Source organism: Tripterygium wilfordii, chromosome 3 (genome assembly GCF_013401445.1).
Source record: "Tripterygium wilfordii isolate XIE 37 chromosome 3, ASM1340144v1, whole genome shotgun sequence".
In the NCBI taxonomy this organism is placed as follows: domain Eukaryota; kingdom Viridiplantae; phylum Streptophyta; class Magnoliopsida; order Celastrales; family Celastraceae; genus Tripterygium; species Tripterygium wilfordii.
In genome coordinates this window covers 12,830,143-12,849,971 of record NC_052234.1, presented here as the reverse complement: position 1 = coordinate 12,849,971, position 19,829 = coordinate 12,830,143, and the positions used below count along the sequence as shown (strand labels likewise).

Below are 19,829 nucleotides of genomic sequence, written 5' to 3'. Positions count from 1 at the left end.
ATATTGATTAACAGATTTTGCTCCAGAAAACAGCTAAACTTGAAATTCCCAGTCATTAGCATATGAAAAGTTCTGTTCTAGGACAGACCAGCAGCAGAGAATGTTGAGATCTGATAGTTCCTTTCCTATTTTATGCTAGGTGTAAAGATCGGGAAACAGATGTTACAAGTATGGCCTTCACAACTCATTCTTGGGTTTTTTTGCCCTTTTTTTAAAAAAATTCGGATTGCAAAACCTTCATGGAGATGGTTCAAGAGGTTGCTGAAAGTCAATTAAAGAAAGAGGAAAATAAAGACGCTACGGCTGCCGCTGCACTTCTTGAAAAGCTGCGCGTCTGAGATAGTGAAAACCAAGGGGAAAGAAGAGGAAACGGTGCCTGCTGAAGCAAAAAAAAAAATAGAGATGTTGAAGATGAGAAAGCAGCGACTGAAGCAGATAAAAAGGATTGACCTGCTTCACTAGTATTTGCATTACACAGGTGGTTGTGTTGTGTTGTTTTGTTGCATCTGAATCAGAACGGCTTGAAAATCGTATACATTCCGTCAAAAAATTGATCTGGGTTGGACTAAGTTTGGGCTGGGCCATAAGAAATATCACCTATACTACATTGCGCTAGGCTGAATTGGGCCTAAGGGTTCAATTCATGAGGCCCCTAGTTGGGCCCAAGGCCCAACTCATGAAGCCCACTTGTTTTTGATCTGGGTTGGCCCCAAATAGGCTCAAATGATGAAGCCTCTGGGTTGGGCCATGTGGCCTACTTGCTTTGGATCTCGGTTGGAGAGTTTTGGGATGGGCCGTAAGAAATATCAGCCGTAATACATTGGGCTAGGCTAGATTGGGCCAAAGGCCCAACTCATGAGGCCCACTTGTTCTTGATCTGGGTTGGACCAATTTTGGGCTGGGCCTTACGAAATATCAGCCATAATACATTGGGCTAGGCTGGATTTGGCCTGAGGCCCATTTGCTTTTGTTCTGGGTTGGACCAGTTGGGCTGGGCCTTAAGAAATATCTGCTATAATACATCGGGCTAGGCAATTCATGAGACCCGCTGGATTGGGCATAAGGCCCAACTCATGAGGCCCACTTGAATTTTGATCTAGGTTGGACCAAAATAGGCCCAAATGAACGGCCTTACTTATGAGGCCCACTTGCTTTTGATCTTGGTTGGTCCAATTTTGGGCTGGGCCTTAAGAAATATCAGCTTAATACCTTGGGCTAGGCTGGATTGGCCAAAGGCCCAACTCAAGAGGCCCCCTGGAATCTGTCTAAGGCCCAACTCCTGAGGCCCACTTGCTTTTGATCTGGGTTAGACCCAGTTTAGGCTGGGCTTTAAGAAATATCTGCCCTAATATATTGGACTAGGCTGGATTGGGCCTCAGGGTCCAACTTAAGAACTTTTGAGGTAAAAATTCAAGCCAGCCCTTGTCCCATTTAATTTTTTGTTTTTGTCAAAAAAACTTAAGTGAGATAGGATTTATACCAAAATAATAAACAGAAAAGACATATTTTGATCCCCTCTCCAAAAGCACCATGCAAATTTACTTCCCCTCTTGTAAAATTTCAAAAACGCCATGCATATTGCTTCCCTCTCTGGTATAATTTCAAGTTCAATAGGTGATTGGCAATAAAAAACCTATGAACTCAAATGCTGCAACCCTTCTGCCCCGAGGAAAAACAAGGCATGGAAGGATCAGCAAGCTATATACAGCATGCCGAGGGCCAAAAGGACATTCAAATCGAACTTATGAACAAATGAAACGAGCACCCATCACTCAAAACAGTTGCACAATAAATATAAAGAATGTAGAAATTATCAACCCACCTGGCAGAACACCTCAAAGAAACATCAATGCCACCTGAGACAAAAAATCACAGGTTAGTGCAACCTGACTGGGAACGCAAGAGAGAGCTACTCATCAATGATGTATGATATCCAATTTCCGTAATCAGGATAAGCATTATTCTATATTCTAATGCAAATAAAAGTGGCATAAACTGGTTTATTAAACGTACATAAACCTTTAATATGCATGTCATTAGCTCGATCTGGCATTTTGAATATAAAATAAGCTCATGTTTAGTGAGCGTAACTTGCACAGGGAGCTATATGCATCACATATCTACTAAAACTTCCACAGAACAAATAAGAAAATAATTTCTGATTGAAGCTATACGGTTTTTGCAGAGGATTAAGGTACTCACCATATATCCTCTCAAGCATGGAAAAGTGTGAAAGCCTGGAGGCCACCAAGCACGAGAACACAGAAAGATTACGACGAGTAAATTCAATGACTATGGCATCTTCAAAGCTTGCTTCACTTGAGCAAATAATGCAGGATGCATTCTACCAATAGCTGAATTAAAAGATTCTCCATGAAGAGAAGCACATGTTTGAAGGTTGTCTCTCACTGAATTCTCTAAAGATAACTGGTTGATAGGGTCTGAAAACTTAATCTGAAATGGTGGAACAATCAATTAGAAAAAGACGACGGTTCGGTATTAATAGGGATCATTACACAATAGATAGTATAGTGGAGAATTAGGAGTCAAATAGAAGTGGAAAAGGCTTCGTTTGACGGAAAAGGTAAGGAGGCCCATTTTCACTTTTTGATAGAGAAGAGGGACTTCCAGCATATTTATCCTTATATCAATACACCCATCAGACAGAAGGTTTGAAATATTCCAAGAATGTTCACCTGTCTACGTCTGAACTCTTTACTTGGAATAGTGCCCTCACCATGGAAACTGCTGGAGCTTATGTTATCCCCACTGCCATCAATGACAAAAAATAATAATAATTTCATCAACTCCTAAAGCAGCTGAAAAAAAATACAAAATAAACTCATAATTAATGTTACCTCGACTCTTCTTCAGTTAAGTCATCATTCACACCCAAAATTACACTAGTACATACACTGCAAGAAGGAATGGAATCATCATCACATGAATGCAAATATCATCAAGTGCCTGAAAAGAAGATAGCGTATCCAATATGCAATTCAGTCACACCTAAGGATCTGATCAAGTTTATCAAGAACTTGAGGCACCCTTAATGCAAGGATGATGGAAAGGGCCAAACCAAATATCTTTCTTTGAGTGGAAGATACATTGTCTACCTGCCACAAACAGAAAATAGTTCTCAGAATCAATAGAAGAAAATTAGGAGTCAACTTATTCATAATTCCAAGAGTACCAAACATGGATTACCCAGTTACCGTTTTGCTTGAGCAACAAAAAAAGGAATTAGCAATTGAGTCATGTGGAACTTGTAACTCCCACCTAGCTAATGAAAATACATGATCATGGATTTACTTAAACGAATAGTCCATGCAGAGAATATCTAAAAAACCAGGATCTCATAGTTTAAGCCACCCCTATACTGGCAACACAAGCCTCGCTGTTGAGGACAAATGATTACAAGAGAACGTCATGACACATTAGAAAAGACATAAAAACTTTAGAGATCTGTAACAGTGGAGCCTGCTCTACTCACCTTGTCAAGCCATACGTCAACTAGACATAGAAGTATATTTTCTTCTATAGGGACACCAGCCTGCTGTAGGAGTACTGAAAGCGATGGATCTGATGCTACTTGTGCAAGGTAATTCGTATTCATCACTAAAATCCTAGCTAGGATAGCAGCAGAAGATGCTTTAACAGCTGCCTTAGAAGGATCACGGTCATCTCCTCCACTTAAGCAAATAACAACTAATTTCTAGCAGCATTCGACATAGGAAACAAGGTCAAAAAGCCTCCAAAATGCATTACGTCACAGTACTTATAAAACTCAATAAAGCTCATTAAAGATCCATGCTGACAAAGAACCATGCTTAGTTGCTTACTTGTAATGTACTGTTAATCAATGGGGGCACTTCTATTGGGAAACACTGCAAATGTGGGAAAAAAAATTAACAGTTAATATTCAATACAACCAATTGGATTTATGGAGAGAACTATGCACCAGGCTTTAGGGACTCATAGGGACCAGAATAGTTCATCTGGCTCTTTGAACCAAATTAAAGCTTATATTAATTCTCAGTTGTATTTATGGAGTCATGACCACGGATATTGCATATTAAAATAATAATATTATCCTCTGCATAAAAAAATATAATTTAAAATGCTCATCTTAGAAGCCATAACATGAAATGCAAACAGATATCAACTGGTGAAAATGAAAAAGTCATCAATTTGTAAATAATAACCCAGTGGGCCAGCATAGGCTTTGAAGCATATAATTTGAAGGCAATGCCACCATGAAAATCAGACTTCTATGAGTCATCTGCAGTGACAGATTTTACCACTTCAATAGAATAACCCCATGAAGTTAGCATCTAAATGTGTATACAACCCTGAATATTTATTCTTGTGAGCTCAAAACCTGGCTACCTGTACTAGAATATCAATCACTGGAAGAGTTGCAAGCAGTCCTTTATCATTAACATTTCCAACAATCAGATCAAGCAGCTTAGCAAGAGCGGATGCATGCACGCTAAGAAAGTCAGATCCACCCAAAACAATGTACCCCTCAATGATATTGACAGCAACCTGGAATTCGTACTTGAGTCAGAAAACCATTGATCAAAGCTTAAAAAAATAACATGAAGCAACAGTTACAACAATGCAAATTTACTTCTACCATTTAGCCTTTCTGAAAGTCAATTTCAATCATATTCCAAGAAGATGGTGAAAACCACATGAATCTATTTCAAATCTTTAACTCATGGGAAGCCAATTCTCATATAATTAATCAAGCACATCTTTGATGCTGTCCCAACCCTGCTAATCTCAGCCAATATTCACTGCTACGATATCAAACATGGCTTAAATATTTTAAGATGCATCTTGTGATCACCAGCTGGCAGCTGCCATCCTTCAATCTATACACCACTTCATACTTTCCGCTATCTCAACTAGGCCACTTCTTCTCCCTTAAACTTCCCCTTTCCAAAATCCCCAGATCTCGAGACAATATGTTGTGAAGGAAAAAGGAAGAGAATAAATAAGACAAATAATTAAAGACGAGTAAAATAAGCTTATACTTGTATTATGTATAAGGGGGACCAAAGTCCCTGAAGGCATATTAATTTATCAATTAACTTGCAGTAACCTAGAGAAGATGATTAATTAATGAACATAATTAGAATTGGACCACAAGGCCCTTGGTTCTATTCTAGCTTCCATTCTCCACCTTCTCCATTTCTGATTAATTTGTCAACACATTTTAGGCTACATATTGTCAAGGGATGTCATGACCACGGTTTGGGCTCTTACCCTACATGGGATCTCCAGTACCCACATGCGAGCTTCCCCCCATGTAGCATGTCAAATTCCCTCGTGTGAGCTTAAAATTAAATATTCATGTACTAGGCCTCTCGCAGTCGAAGGCTTGTCCGGCCCATATGTTAGGGGAAGTGCTGGAAATATGGTTTAACTGAATAGAATACCCTACCTACTCGATTAACCTATGGCTTTGAAATGGAAATTTATTAGGACTAGTACCTACACTGACAAAGGATAGAAACACATTACGAGTCTGCTTTGAATCTAATTGAGCCAATGAGCACCCAAGTGTGCATTACTAAATCAAGATCAACCACAAAACAACAGATATGTAACCCCTATACGCAAAGAGGTATAGACTCTTGCAAGAGAGTATATCGAAATTCATCCACTATTCCTAACCTGCAAGTGATCACACCTTCTGTCCATGATCTCCACCAGACAAGGAAAGAATGCCAGTAGTTGAGGAACCATTGCAGGTGCATGAGAAAGGGTGGCTTCCCACAACTGCACATTTAAATTAATTGCATTTATCATGTTACACAATCTAAAATTTTCTTAGTGAAAAAATCAGAAGGAAACAGGCCTACTAACCAGCATACTATCTTCTAGAAGATTGAGTTCATCTGGGCTATTAATATCAATTCCCTTCTGGAGGACGGGCAGCAGCACGTTGTAGCAACTTGGCGAATGATGGCCAAGAGCAACTACAAAGTGGCGCAGAGCAATAAGAAGCTGAATCTGCAGCAGGCTCTCACCCGAAGACTCCTCCCAGACCTTTCGACACATATTTAAAAAACAATGATAATAAAGAACCAGTGCTTTCCAAAATGGTGACACAATATTGCCCTTCATCATCATCATCAAAGCCTTATTTTTAAACGTTTTGGAGTCGGCCTAAGCCAAAACATAAGAAGGATTGCTATTTAAAAAAAAAAACATAAGGATTAGTTGGAATCCTAACTGAATACTGCTTCACTATTATATTTTGAATTCATGTTCGTAAGATCAGTTGGAATCCATTATGAGATTCATCATAATCAAGATGGTACAAATCCATGTTTCTGCTGCACAATCAAATGTGATGACTCTTTATAGTATACACTTTTTTTATTCAGTTATAAAGGAAGGTAAAAACTATAGTAACTTAGCACGAATACTAGTGAACATTATGAGATTCATCATAATCAAGATGGTACATACCCATGTTTCTGCTGCACAATCGAATGCGACAGCTCCTTATAGTAAACACTTTTTTTATTCAGTTGTTAAAAAAGGTAAAAACAATAGTAACTTAGCATGGGTACTGCTGAACATACAGCATCTCATGCCACCAATTCTAATAGGGCAGAGCAGGAATTCCTTTTAACTGTTTCATCTAACATTTTTAGGAGGTTCATGTGTCTTTGTAATCAAATTCTAGTTATGGAACTAAAATTTTGTGTGGCTTAGAACATAATACTACTCTTTGATCACTATGCCATGTTCATGTCAATACAACCAGGAGCCAAAAAATAAAATTAAACCAGACTATAAAAACAAAGCTATGATACCTTCTGAAAGAACTGCACCAACTTGTTTGCAAATGGAATGAGTTCACTGACACGTCCAATAAGAACAGATATCAAATTCAGTACCTGAACCTGAAATTCAATAAGAATACCACAAGATTTAGTAAAGTATCCAAAACAGACTGTTATGTTCTTCCGTCAATGTTCCTTTTCCTCCCAGCAAAAAGATCCCCGCATCCCCCCAAACAAAAAAAAAAAAAAAACAGAAGCAGAACAGAGAAAAGCTTGCTTTAGAGTTTCATATGATGTCTTTTTTATTATATTTTTTTGATTACTATTGGGGTGCGTTCTTCCTGTTGGCAATTATGCTTCTACATGTTCCATTTTAAAATAGGAAGCTCCAAGCACAAAAAAAAAACCTAGGAGTGCACCTTAGGGCCTGGTGCCTCACCTAGATGGTCAGAAGAGGCTTGCTTGCCTCACACAATCACCAAGGGACTAAGCTTTTGAGAACACCGATTAATATTACTAACAAATTCAGAATCTCTTAGCAGGTACTATAACATCAACATCATAATATACCTTTGAGTCAAACTCTTCAACTTCCTCAACCAACTTGAAACAGGAATCCCATGTGGTAGGAAGAAGATCACTAAAGTCTTGTTCTGAAAAATTTGCATCTTCAATGTGTGAACACAAAGCTCGACAAGCTGCCAACTAAAAAAATTGACAATGAAACTCAGTAGTAGGACAGTATACAACATCAAAAAGGAGGCAGAAACCGACAGGAAATTTTTTTAAAAAAAATGCAAAATAATAATAAGCAGCATATTTCACATGCATCATAAAAGCAACCTTAAGAACCATACCCTGACAGATAGGTCTTTGTTCTGTAGCAATCTGATCAAAGCACAGTAAACTTGTCTTTTTGTGTCATCTTTAACCTGTCACACAGACATCAAAAACCCATCATTTAGAAAAATTTTTGAACAGAACTTAATTACGAAAACATTTAGAACTTGATCTCCATTTTGAATCAATAAAGATGAAGAAAACTTGCTGCTAAGACGACATGAATTCACACATGAATAAATTGCCAAAACATATTTACCACCTCAACCAATTTTACAAACTTCAGAAGATTTGTTAGTACTTGCGAGATTCCGAAGATACCAAAAGATCTCTGAAAGCTATAGCCTATAGCAAATTATTTGTAATTGATCAAATATTTTGAGGCAAATACCAACTTTCCAGCATATACGTTCCAGTGTTCCACATTTAGCTGGACTTGCACAAGCTTTCCCAACCAGACCAAGTAATTTTCAAATCCATTTCCTTTTAAGTAAAAAAAAGATTATTAGGACATTTAGTAAGCCTGAAAACCTTCTCCAGTATAAGAGATGAACTAGAACTATTTATTCAGTGGAATCACCATAACCAAGGTTACAATCAGTAGTAATTATTATCCATGCACCATGATGTATGAAGGAACATAAAGAAAAATGGAGATCATGCATGCACAATAACCGCAAATGCTGATGGCCTACAAAGGCATGCATGCTCTGCATGAAACTGAGATATTATAATGCATGCACCAGAATATTGTGAGGCTACAGCTAATTCAGTTCATGTAGTACACAACTCAGAAGACACATCACCTCAGAAACCCACTGTCCCAATATCATTGCAACTTTCCGATGGATAAAGCGCAAATTTGGATGATCATTGGAGAGTTCAAAGGATAAAGCACCATTAAACCTGCAATCAGAGAACAGAGGGAGAAAAGTACGAGTTAATCCATGATTTACACAAAACATAAGTGACAGGCAGCCCGATTTACTTATAGTGCAACCGGACAAACTTTACAAACAGAATATGTTAACCATTGGCTAACATAAAAGCATTGCAATCACATATGATTTTAACTTCTTGGCCTGCAGTACAATCTTCTGGCCAAAATTGCACACATATTGCCTCCTATCGACTTGCATTATAAAAATTTCCCCATCTGCGTGACAGAGTTAGCAGAAAAATGGGGAGCAAAAGAACTATTTCCCAAAAATTATTTATCATGCAGTTTAAAGTTGTGCTACATGCTAGTTGCTTTTATCTTTTTAGAGCATTACATACTCAGTATATGACTACATCACACCAAAACATGGGATTTGTCCGATATGCACGATACAAGCATTCACCAAAACCTTGATAGCATGATGTAGAAAGGACACACCAATCTTTGAAGCTCAGGTAATTTGAGAGCTCATAATAAACATATGCAGCAGCACCATAAGCTGCATCCTTAAGTAGTAGTCCCGGAGTGACTTCAGTCGCTGAAGTTGGGCAACCATTCATTGCCTCTTGAAGGATGGAGACCACAATAGGACCTAGCAGCTAAAAGAACAACCAAGATCAACAAATATGAATCCTCTACTAGTAAATACTAAAATTCTAGGCATCAGTAACATTTATATAGCACATTCCACTAAGAACTCTGTGACACTTGATAATCACTTACTTGGCTATTGTTTTCAAACAACACAATGTATAAAGCTTCAGCACAAGGCCTAAGTTTCTCTGTCCACTGAACCATATCCTGTTCGTGATGAAAAGATTCCGGGTTCTGGTACCATTCCTCCAAATCACTTGCTCTAAGAACAAAATACCTGTTCACAGATGAAGGCCAGTAGGCCACAATTTAAGGGGAGCAGTTACAGAAAGAGCAGATGCCACAACCAGAGGCAGACAGACAGCATTATAAAAGTTCTTTTGTAATAACTATATTACATTGCAACTGAAAAGTATTTACTAGAATACAAGCTATAAACCAATCTATTGGTATAATCCATCTCTTCAAGCATTAATAGTATTTAAATCTAAATGTGCACTTGTTCCATCCAACTTGATCTCACCCCAAAAAGAAAGCAAAGAATGATATAGCTTGGCCCAATGATTTTAGACCTACAAGCCTCACTTTAACCCCCAATACGATCATCAACAATATCAAGTCCCTTCATGTCCATATGCTATTCCAGCTCAACCGTTAACTGCACTCAATGATTTCAGTTAGAGAGAGGCAGATTGTCATTATGATTCTCAGTGCCAACAAACCCATGTAACTGCTTTTAAAATAATAAATGAGCACAGCAATACTTGGTGATCTGTGGGTTTTTGTATCACTTTCACACCTATAATCCATAAATGGAGGAATTTTTCATATTTGTAGAGGAAAATATCACACAAAAGATGCACGCAATGTAACATCACAAAGTAAACCATTAACTGCACTCAGTAATTTCGGTGAGAGTGAGGTGCATTTGTCATTACAATTCTCACGCCAACAAACCCAAGTAATCAGCTGTTTAAAATATAATAAACACATTAATACTTGGTGTCGTGGGTTTATTTTGTGCGCCGTTACACCTGTAATCCATACACTATGGAGATATTTTCATATTTGAAGAGAAAAAATTCGCAAAGAAGATGCAGGCCATGTATCGTCTCAAAGTAACAGCATCTTTATGTAACAAGCTACAAGCCAACACATAAGTACATGTCCCAGAAAATCATGACCAAGATCATTACCAGTTGATAAAGAATTTCAATAGAAGCGATAACAAGAACATATCCATAGGAAACTCACCCACTACCAATATATGATTGGGAAATAAATTAATGGGAAAGAGTATATGTGCACAAAGTTGATCAAATATACCTTTACACCTCACATTTTCAGTGAAGGGACAAAGTCAGAAAGCAAAAGGTAAACTGATAAGTGAAGAAAGGAGCAATAATTTACCTTCTTATCAAAACATTACAAAGGTGTATTATCCTCTCAGGCGGCAAAAGGGAAGCCAGAATATCACCAACATTATTAGAGATGGCTCTCTTTGTCTGCTCTACTGTAATCCGAGTATCTTCCATCACACGACCAGTGATGCTTGGTTTATATTCCTTACATTCTAGTATGCGCTTCACCATTACCATACACTGAATTAGGAATTGTTCATGTGATACTATCACTGGCTCAGGATCTGTTATAGTAATCAAACAGAAATCCATGACAGGCCCAAGCACACACTTATCACCAAATGAATAAGGATGTCGGATATGAATTGCAACCAGAACCTTCGTCAACTTTATACAAGCCCTCTTTACAAAGTCCCAAAATTTAGGATGTTCCTTCTGAAAGGATGAATCTGGCAAATAAAGTAATTCAGGCATGAAATTAAATACTGCTAGTCTGCGACACATTCAATAAAGGGGGAAAGGCAACTTAGCATTATGTCAAAAATACATTATGCAAGCAACCAGTTAAGGTTCTTAAAGGATCATCCTTGCTTTTGAAAATTTTCATTCCAAGCAACTTGCATCTTGCTAGGGAAGACGGTAATGATATAAGCTAAAGCTAAAGCTTAATGGAAAGCATTTTAGATATACACAGTGTAACTATTTCACTGGGACTATACATTTCCTTTCAAAGATAGGATCGCGTTGTATGCATTTGCTGCTCTACACATCAAAGGAAAAAACAAACCATAGACATCTGGAGATGCAGAAGAAATTGGAAAGTACTATTGAACTGCAGCTCAGTTCATTATTATTATATCCAATCAGTTTACTAAGCAGTCGAAAAAAGAAACTAAATTCTAAAAGCATTAAATTAGTTTTGCTATCTAAATACATTATTTTTAGTTCTCAATTTTTTAAATGGATACTTAATTCTTATTTAACTATCACATTTCAGAAATCAGACAAACAGGAACACAGCACAAAGCGCAGACCAATGCAGATGTCTATTTCAAGAGCAGAAAATTAGAACGCGCACGAGAGAGAGGGAGGAGAAAGAGATCTCACAGTACGGAAGCAGTGACTTTATGGCATTCAAGAACACAGGACAAACCTGCTTGACTGGTTGAACCTCCTGAAAATTTACAATGAAAAAGAAAACATGGCCAATCATTCTGTAATTCCACATAAGGCAGAAGAAAACAAAGAAAACTATCACGACATGGGAGAAAGAACTGAATGAATACCTGTACACATTTTGCATCACTTGGAAACCCCGAAATAACCAACTGTCGTATTATTTTTAAACACAGCAGCCATCTCTCACATGTTAAATAAAGTTCATCTTGATACTGCTCCAAGGCATTTGACTTATGGCTCTGAGCAAGCGTACAGAAACCATGCAATATGGTTTGTATGTCGTTCTGCCATAGATGCCAGCTATAATCAAAGAAATGGGAGGATATCTGCCGAAGGAAACAAGTGAATGAATGGCATTATTCCCACATTATAAAGATAAAAGCATAAGCTAGGGGTAATGAGAATAAAATTATAAGTTGCAACTGATAACTCATCATCAACATCACAAAAGAAAAACAGAGGTTTATTAATGTTTCTGAAATTATAATCACAACAATTATTTATTATAGTATTGGATAAAAGAAGACGAGTAGATAACAACTTAAAGTACGTGAAGCAATTCAACTGACATAGCTAAGCCTTCATCCCAAGTTGAATCAATTTCCGGGATGCATGTGAAACTCAAAATGAGACACTTAATGGCTACTCCTAATAGTCCAGTAGTCAAACATGACTGGAAGTAAGATTTGATGGACCAAATCAAGGACCATTGAAGAAAAAACAGTATTAGCAAAATAACTGACTTAGGAGGGGAGAGAAAAGACATAAAGAACACAATATCAGTCATATAATAAGAATCACATAACTACCACGGCCACTTAATCCAGACCTCTAACCTTGTTGGTGTGCATAGACTCAAAACACAGACTTATACTTCCACATAGGATACCTCTCTGTAACCGTGTGATGGAAGTGGCTTCACTCTTTACATAAGATAGACAGCTTAACTGGATGGGACAAACATGACGCATAAAATAACAGGAAGAAAATACAAGATATGAAGCTATTTATCAGAAAGAATATAAGCAAACTTAACAACCGAGCAGAGTAAATAAAACACTGTATACCTCAGCAAAGTGCCTCTGATCTGCAGTTAAGCGTTTAGTGGACAATTCCTTTAAGGTTCGGAAAATAATCAGAAAAATCCTGTGGGAAGCAAGAATGTCTGTTGACTGAAGCTGTTGTGCTAAGAAAGAAAATAGCTCCGGCCTAAATAAGTCATTGAACCAGCGGATTAGCACACTCATGAGCTCAATTAAAGAACATTCAAAAAATGATCAGAATTGGATATGAAACCTCTCTAGAACATTCTACAGAAAGAAAAATAGATGCACCACAAGAATTTAGTAGTTTGAGAACTTTATCCAAAAAAAAAATGTAATAGAAAAAATTTAGTACTTGGGAAGAGAACTATGTGAGAGCTGTAGCTTGTGACATTGCCAATCAATGAAAATGTCAATAGAGAAATATGGGGCAAGACTGTACCATTCTTTTGGATAATCCACACGGGCAATTTTTGAAATGAGCACAGCTAAAATCACAGCTATCTGGGCCAGAATAAAGAAAAGGAAGCAAGGTTAGAGAAATAGACAACCCACCCAAATGAATTTGTGCGAACATTTTATAGCTGGATGAGAAGAAATTCACATTTCAAAGAGCATTACATAAAAGGTAGAGCGAGGGAGGCCTAGAAGCGTCATGGCCCCTCAGCTATCCCTTAGGATTTCTACTAATAAAACTTCTATGTGTTATTCAGAAGCCTCTCACCTTATATTAATATGGTTCCCCAGCCCCATTATTTTCCCTTCCATTTTACCTCATAATTCTAGCTTGCAATAGAAATTTCAGCCAAAATTGAAATGAGCTGCTGATAACCATGAAACTAAGAACAAAAGAAAAGCAAAATGAGGTGAATATACAGAACTCTGGAAATTTGTGAAGTGTTCCTTTTTCCTGTAAAGAAATCACTTACAATTTTTTATTTGATAATGTGATTTTGATAGTATAGCACAATGGATGTTTCTTCATTATACTTTCTAATAAATGACTAAAAAAGACACTTAGACAAGCATCAAGGTAAATAAAAATTAGAATAAGCTTTCTATGGTCCAAAAAGAAATAACAGAATCTTTCTTCACAACCTGGTAGTTTTCTTCTCTCAGGTGTGACAGCAATTTTTGCCTGAGATGTAACTTCTCCTCGTTGCTAATTCCTCTGGAAGAAAAAATAAGGATTAATGTCTAGGCTAAAATCAAAAGTAGTATGAAGTTTTCTATAACAAAAGGCAGCACTAATTAAAGCATAACGTAGATAGTAAAGTAGAGTAATGATTTATCTCACACAGAATCGCGTCTGGTTCTCCAATAACGATTAATACTGTTTTTGAAGTACACCGAGGCCATCAATCGAACGTCAACCTGAGGCGCTAAATCCTTTGCAGTTATCACTTCCTGCATATACATGAATTCAACTTCGCCGGAAATATTCTCGACATAGGCATTATGTAAACACATTATGCGAAAAAAAAGAAGCCAAAAACCCTCGAAACGGAAGAATCGAAGAGAATACCATGAGGCAAGAGCAGAAGCCAGGCCTACTCTCAAACTGAGAGAGCGCCGCCTCAGCTGGCTTGCGCACGCTTTCATCGCCGCTCATCGAATTGGTCAGCAACGAGTATATGGCAGTCAAATCGGAAGCGGAAAGCGCCATGGCTGTCGCTCTCAAATATCTCCCTCCCGCTCTTTGTAGCTAATTGAACCGAATTCCAGAATCAGATCGTTGAATCTTTGAACTAACAACCAAAAATAGCCAAGTGATACTGATTTGCAAAACCTTGATGTTACGTTTCTGATCGATAATGGTGAAGAGTAGCGACGAAACCAGTAGAAATCTTGATTGATAAGCGGATTGAATCTTCGCGACAGAGAGATAGAAGTAAGAACTGAATGGAGCAGAAAAGTAATGGAGGTCGCTACTTGGCCGCAATTGTATGAGTACTCCTCTTCAAACGGCCAGGAAGGTCTCCGTGCTCTATAACAGTGTGTGTGTAATGATCGTGGTCGACTCTAGCTGTTTTATATCGCGTCTCAGGAACACAAGTTATGTGCTGCCATCAATGTAAATTGCCAAATGCAAGGTTTCCTAATTCCTATTTCCTATTTCCTACCTGAGTTAGGTTATGATTTATTTATTTAATTCATTTTTAAGGCGGTTTAGCGAAACAAAATTCAAGGTTTCCCGTTCCCGTTCCCGTTTCCGTTTCCTAATTCCTACCATGTAAATTTCCCCTTACTGAATTCAAATAACGTAGATTCCTATAAGGATTGGGATACGATCGACTTTCCCATCTAAAAGTTTCCTCTCCTGATTTCAGATAACGGGCTCAAAACTCTCTTACTCCTCGTGTTTATTTTTATTAATTTTGAATATTAACAACATAAATAAATATAGACATATTTATTTTTTAAAAAATAAAATTTTCATTATTCATTCAATATCCAACAATTTTTTTTATTGCTTGGATGATCTTGTCACCATTGTTGACATAAAAGGGACAAATAACTATAATTTGATACCAATTTCAGGTCTCTAAAACATTCATGAGAATACAAACACGTCTACGTTTTTAATTAACATGCCCCTTGAAATGATTGTATTTCCATGGAATAACCAAGAGTACGCATCTTTCAAAAAATTCGCAGTTTTGCCTTACTCAGTTTCATCTATGATTCATTGCTTATTAAACGTAAATATGTCCATAAGTGCTTGGGGGTTGAGAGAAATGCTAGTCAACGAGAAATACAGAAAACATTCCCACGAGTATGTCCTTCAACTCTTATGCTCTTTGTAGAGGGTTATAGATTTTCGTTCCCTGAGTTCTAATTTAGTCCATCTACTGTTTTGTAAAGCATTCTAGATGCAATGCATGAGAAGAAAAATGAAATGCCTGTGGTGTGCGGATGGTGGATCCCTGTAACTCAAATAGTGTAAATGGAACTATGTCGGGGTCTGGCCCATGGTTTAGTGAAGCGGCCCAACGAACAGATCGTTTTTTCAAATCTATGCTAGGGTCCAAATTTATGATACGATGTTTGTCTGTTTGGTCGTATTGGGCTTTAAGCCCCGTTGCTTTCTTTTCTCCTACTAATATTTTGTCTCACACAGAAAAATAAAAATAATTGTGGCAAAATTCACCTGTGTTTTGGTAACCCAACCCCCAACCTATTTCGCAAAATTAAATTTAGTTTGTGGTTCTCTTAAATAGAAAACAAAAAGGGGAAAAAAAAATAAAGAAAAAGAGAGGCAGAGAGTTCCATGATATAAATGGTGAATAATGTCGCCTTGAAGCAAAAGATATTGCGGACAAATTCTGTCTAGCTTTAATTCGACGTGGCATATTTGAAAAGTCAGACCAATAAGGCAACGAGACACGTCTCCGTCGCAGGCGCGCTCTCGCTTAATAAACCAGACGAGAGTCCGCTACGTGTTTTGCAGGGTCGGGTGCTGTTGTTGTTGGTAAGTTTGTCTACAACTCTTCATTGATTGATTAATTTAATTAAATGTCAATAAAATAAAGATACTGCAAGTTGCAATTACCAGCAACGCTTGTATAGTTCTATGGTTTCTGAAAACCACTCGCTTTCTATTTTAATTTTGAACGCGAAAACAAAAGCTTGCTAATAGTTTATTCATTCTCTCGTAATGGGCTGTCAGCAATTAATCAACTATCCTCCAAAGTGGACAACAAAGATTGGCCACATCCCAGCGTAAAATAAGCGTTGTACTGTTTTTATTAGTAAAATAAAAGGAAATCCCAAATGAACAAACCATGGTCAAAATCAAAGGCCCAGCGCAGCTACCACAATGTTACAATTGATGGTGTTTATTGTTGGCTCTTCCGTTGATCTCTCCTTAAATTATGGCCATTTAGGGTATGATAAGTCTTACGTATCTTAGTGTCTAATTATCTCAAAATGTTGATAAAGGCACATGATCTATGTAAAATTATGAACTCTACGTGATATGAAATGGTGTATTTATCTTAACATTTGAAAGAAAAACAATAGTGACAACCTTAACATTTTCGTTTAAGGTACCCATCTGATTTGGCAAGATTAAATTTGATAAGCTCGTGCTTCATTTGGATTCCTTGGCCAGTACATCTTGGATTGGATCCATCTAATCCGTCGTCGTAATGGGATCCAAAGAGAAACCACTACCTCGCTACAAAAGATTAACCGCCCCTGGTATTCCATATTCCCACATTCCGCCTTCCAAACTCTCCTAATATAAATTCCCTCACATTTTCATTCCTTCTTCACTCTTCAATCTCGCAATACCAAACAAGCTTTCTTAAACTTTCTTTTTTCTTCAATAACTCGACACTTTCTTTGTTCTTGTTCTCTATCTAAATTTGCTCTCATGGACACCAAGATAGGGTCCCTCGACACCTGCAAGGCAGAAAGCAACAACGTTGGGTGTCCATCCAACAGTGGTGTTTCGGCCATCCAGAGCTCCGTCCCCACCACTTGTATCAACTGGTCCGAGTCAACTCTTGGTCGCCACCTCGCTCGCAGGTTAGTCCAAGTTGGCGTCACCGACGTGTTCTCGGTTCCCGGCGACTTTAATCTGACTCTTCTTGACCATCTCATCGCCGAACCGGGGCTCAACCTCATTGGCTGCTGCAACGAGCTCAACGCCGGGTACGCTGCCGACGGTTACGCGAGATCGCGCGGCGTCGGTGCTTGCGTTGTCACTTTCACAGTTGGTGGCCTCAGTGTTATCAATGCGATCGCCGGAGCTTACAGTGAGAATCTGCCCCTCATTTGCATCGTTGGTGGGCCCAACTCCAACGACTACGGTACTAACAGAATTCTTCACCACACCATTGGATTGCCTGATTTTGATCAAGAATTACGGTGCTTCCAGACTGTCACTTGCTACCAGGTAAATCACCCACAGTTTCCCGTGCTTCCTGTTCTTTTCCTGTTATTTGTCAAATAATTTGATTACCACTGCCTTTTAAGATTATGAAATTGAGAACATGAATTTTTATGGTGATTATTTATACGGAATGTGTATGGGGGTGTTTGATTCCTTCTTTCTTAGGCTGTGGTGAATCATTTGGAGGATGCACATGAACTGATAGATACAGCAATAGCAACAGCGTTGAAAGAAAGCAAGCCTGTTTACATTAGCATAAGTTGTAACTTGCCTGCGATCCCTCATCCTACTTTTAGCCGAGAGCCAGTACCATTTTCACTGCCTCCCAAGTGAGTCATTTGTTTAATTAAATAATTGATTGTTTAGAGGTTAAAGAATTAGATATTGAATTATATGGAATGGATTGCAGAGTGAGCAATCGGATGGGTTTAGAGGCAGCAGTGGAGGAAACTGCAGAGTTCTTGAACAAAGCAGTGAAACCCGTTCTGGTGGCTGGGCCTAAGCTGCGATCTTCCAAGGCATGTGAGGCCTTTGTTGAGCTAGCTGATGCTTGTGGGTATGCTCTTGCTGTGATGCCATCGGCTAAAGGGCTTGTGTCAGAGCACCACCCGCATTTCATTGGGACTTACTGGGGCGCTGTGAGCACTGCATTTTGTAATGAGATTGTGGAGTCTGCAGATGCATACCTGTTTGCTGGACCCATTTTCAATGACTACAGCTCTGTGGGTTACTCTCTTCTTCTCAAGAAAGAGAAGGCAATCATTGTACAGCCTGAGAGGGTCATAATTGCTAATGGCCCTGCATTTGGGCATGTTCTGATGAAAGAATTTCTAAAAGCACTTGCGAAAAAACTCAAGCGCAACACCACTGCTCATGAGAATTACCACAGGATTTATGTTCCTAACGGACATCCTTTGAAGAGTGCGCCTAAAGAACCTTTGAGGGTTAATGTGTTGTTTGAACACATACAGAAAATGCTGTCTCATGAAACAGCTGTGATTGCTGAGACAGGGGATTCTTGGTTTAATTGCCAGAAACTCAAATTGCCAAACGGTTGTGGGTAAGAATTATAGTTGGGTAGTGTATTATATTTGATTATCAGTTGTATAAGGAGTTTATAATGCTGACAGTTGATCTGAATTTTGAATTTTTAGGTACGAGTTCCAGATGCAGTATGGGTCAATCGGTTGGTCTGTGGGTGCAACCCTTGGATATGCACAAGCTGTGCCAGAGAAGCGTGTTATTGCTTGCATCGGTGATGGTAGCTTCCAGGTATGGTGGGCCAAATAGCAGTAGTTATCACAGCAGCTGCTGCATTGAACGCACAAGATTCAAGTGAATTCGTGGGCTTCACATGTCCCATTTGATGCACATGAAATCCTATGCGTACAACTTAATAGCAGAGATTATTGGGATACCCATAGCTGGGATCCCTATCATTTTGTAAAGTTTTCTAGTACTAATATGTAATTAATGGTTGGTTATCAGGTAACAGCACAGGATGTGTCAACGATGCTGCGATGTGAACAAAGGAGCGTCATTTTCCTCATAAACAATGGTGGATACACCATTGAGGTTGAGATCCACGATGGGCCTTACAATGTGATTAAGAATTGGAACTACACTGGTCTGGTTGATGCAATCCACAATGGTGAAGGCAAATGCTGGACAACCAAGGTGAGTTTAAACTTTTTATCAACCCTAAATTACTCCACCTTTAAATTCCACAAATTCTGAGGCATTGAAATTTAGAATAATAAAACTTCATGTTGAATTAATATTGCAGGTCTTATGCGAGGAGGATCTAATTGAAGCAATAGAGACAGCAACAGGACCTAAGAAGGATTGCTTGTGCTTCATTGAAGTGATTGTTCACAAAGATGATACGAGCAAAGAGCTATTGGAATGGGGCTCCAGGGTCTCAGCTGCCAATAGTCGCCCGCCAAATCCTCAGTAAACTTACCTTAACCACATCAGAATTGTTCAATACCTACTAGCACGCTGTGGGTGACTATTATTTTTGAGTCGACTCTCTCTATTTATCGTCTATTTTTGCAGAACATTTATCGTCTATTTTATGTTGTATTATCTTTTCGCTATATCCTATATGTATAAAAAGCATCATTGTTTATAAACGAGAAGTCAAAGCCAAAGGTAAAGTACGTT

The 19,829-nt window shown here is 38.3% G+C and overlaps 2 protein-coding genes across 9 annotated transcripts; one reads left to right on the top strand and one right to left on the bottom strand.

The window, feature by feature from the left end:
• Positions 1-3: 3 nt before the first annotated feature.
• On the bottom strand, positions 4-14,874 carry LOC119987238 (importin-11-like). 8 transcript variants are annotated; one of them, XM_038832126.1, is made up of 25 exons: positions 14,289-14,872; positions 14,061-14,170; positions 13,862-13,934; positions 13,119-13,267; positions 12,788-12,929; positions 11,828-12,046; positions 11,649-11,715; positions 10,591-10,990; positions 9,310-9,457; positions 9,025-9,185; positions 8,453-8,552; positions 7,664-7,738; positions 7,377-7,511; positions 6,837-6,926; positions 5,878-6,060; positions 5,686-5,790; positions 4,390-4,548; positions 3,843-3,887; positions 3,494-3,715; positions 3,010-3,116; positions 2,859-2,915; positions 2,697-2,769; positions 2,203-2,454; positions 1,823-1,856; positions 4-379 (listed from the first exon to the last, which is right to left on the bottom strand). In XM_038832126.1, exons 1-23 carry the CDS (start codon positions 14,427-14,429, stop codon positions 2,293-2,295), a joined length of 3,123 nt encoding a protein of 1,040 aa, XP_038688054.1. In that variant the 5' UTR covers positions 14,430-14,872; the 3' UTR covers positions 4-379; positions 1,823-1,856; positions 2,203-2,292. The 8 variants fall into 8 exon arrangements, with proteins under 8 accessions (XP_038688054.1, XP_038688047.1, XP_038688039.1 ...); XM_038832119.1 differs by having other exon boundaries at positions 4-376; XM_038832111.1 differs by lacking the exon at positions 4-379 and adding an exon at positions 1,523-1,659.
• Positions 14,875-17,036: 2,162 nt separating this feature from the next.
• On the top strand, positions 17,037-19,798 carry LOC119987540 (pyruvate decarboxylase 2-like). Its single transcript, XM_038832476.1, has 6 exons — positions 17,037-17,666; positions 17,829-17,992; positions 18,073-18,723; positions 18,818-18,935; positions 19,152-19,340; positions 19,450-19,798. Exons 1-6 carry the CDS (start codon positions 17,142-17,144, stop codon positions 19,618-19,620), a joined length of 1,818 nt encoding a protein of 605 aa, XP_038688404.1. The 5' UTR covers positions 17,037-17,141; the 3' UTR covers positions 19,621-19,798.
• Positions 19,799-19,829: the final 31 nt, after the last annotated feature.

Coding starts and splice junctions, on each gene's coding strand:
- LOC119987540 (XM_038832476.1), top strand. CDS start 17,142: ATGGACACCAAGATAGGGTCCCTCGACACCTGCAAGGCAGAAAGCAAC. Junction 17,667..17,828: donor AGACTGTCACTTGCTACCAG/GTAAATCACCCA, acceptor CTTCTTTCTTAG/GCTGTGGTGAATCATTTGGA. Junction 19,341..19,449: donor GCAAATGCTGGACAACCAAG/GTGAGTTTAAAC, acceptor TTAATATTGCAG/GTCTTATGCGAGGAGGATCT.
- LOC119987238 (XM_038832126.1), bottom strand. CDS start 14,429: ATGGCGCTTTCCGCTTCCGATTTGACTGCCATATACTCGTTGCTGACC. Junction 10,991..11,648: donor AAAGTCACTGCTTCCGTACT/GTGAGATCTCTT, acceptor TTTATTTGCCAG/ATTCATCCTTTCAGAAGGAA. Junction 2,770..2,858: donor TTAACTGAAGAAGAGTCGAG/GTAACATTAATT, acceptor CATTGATGGCAG/TGGGGATAACATAAGCTCCA.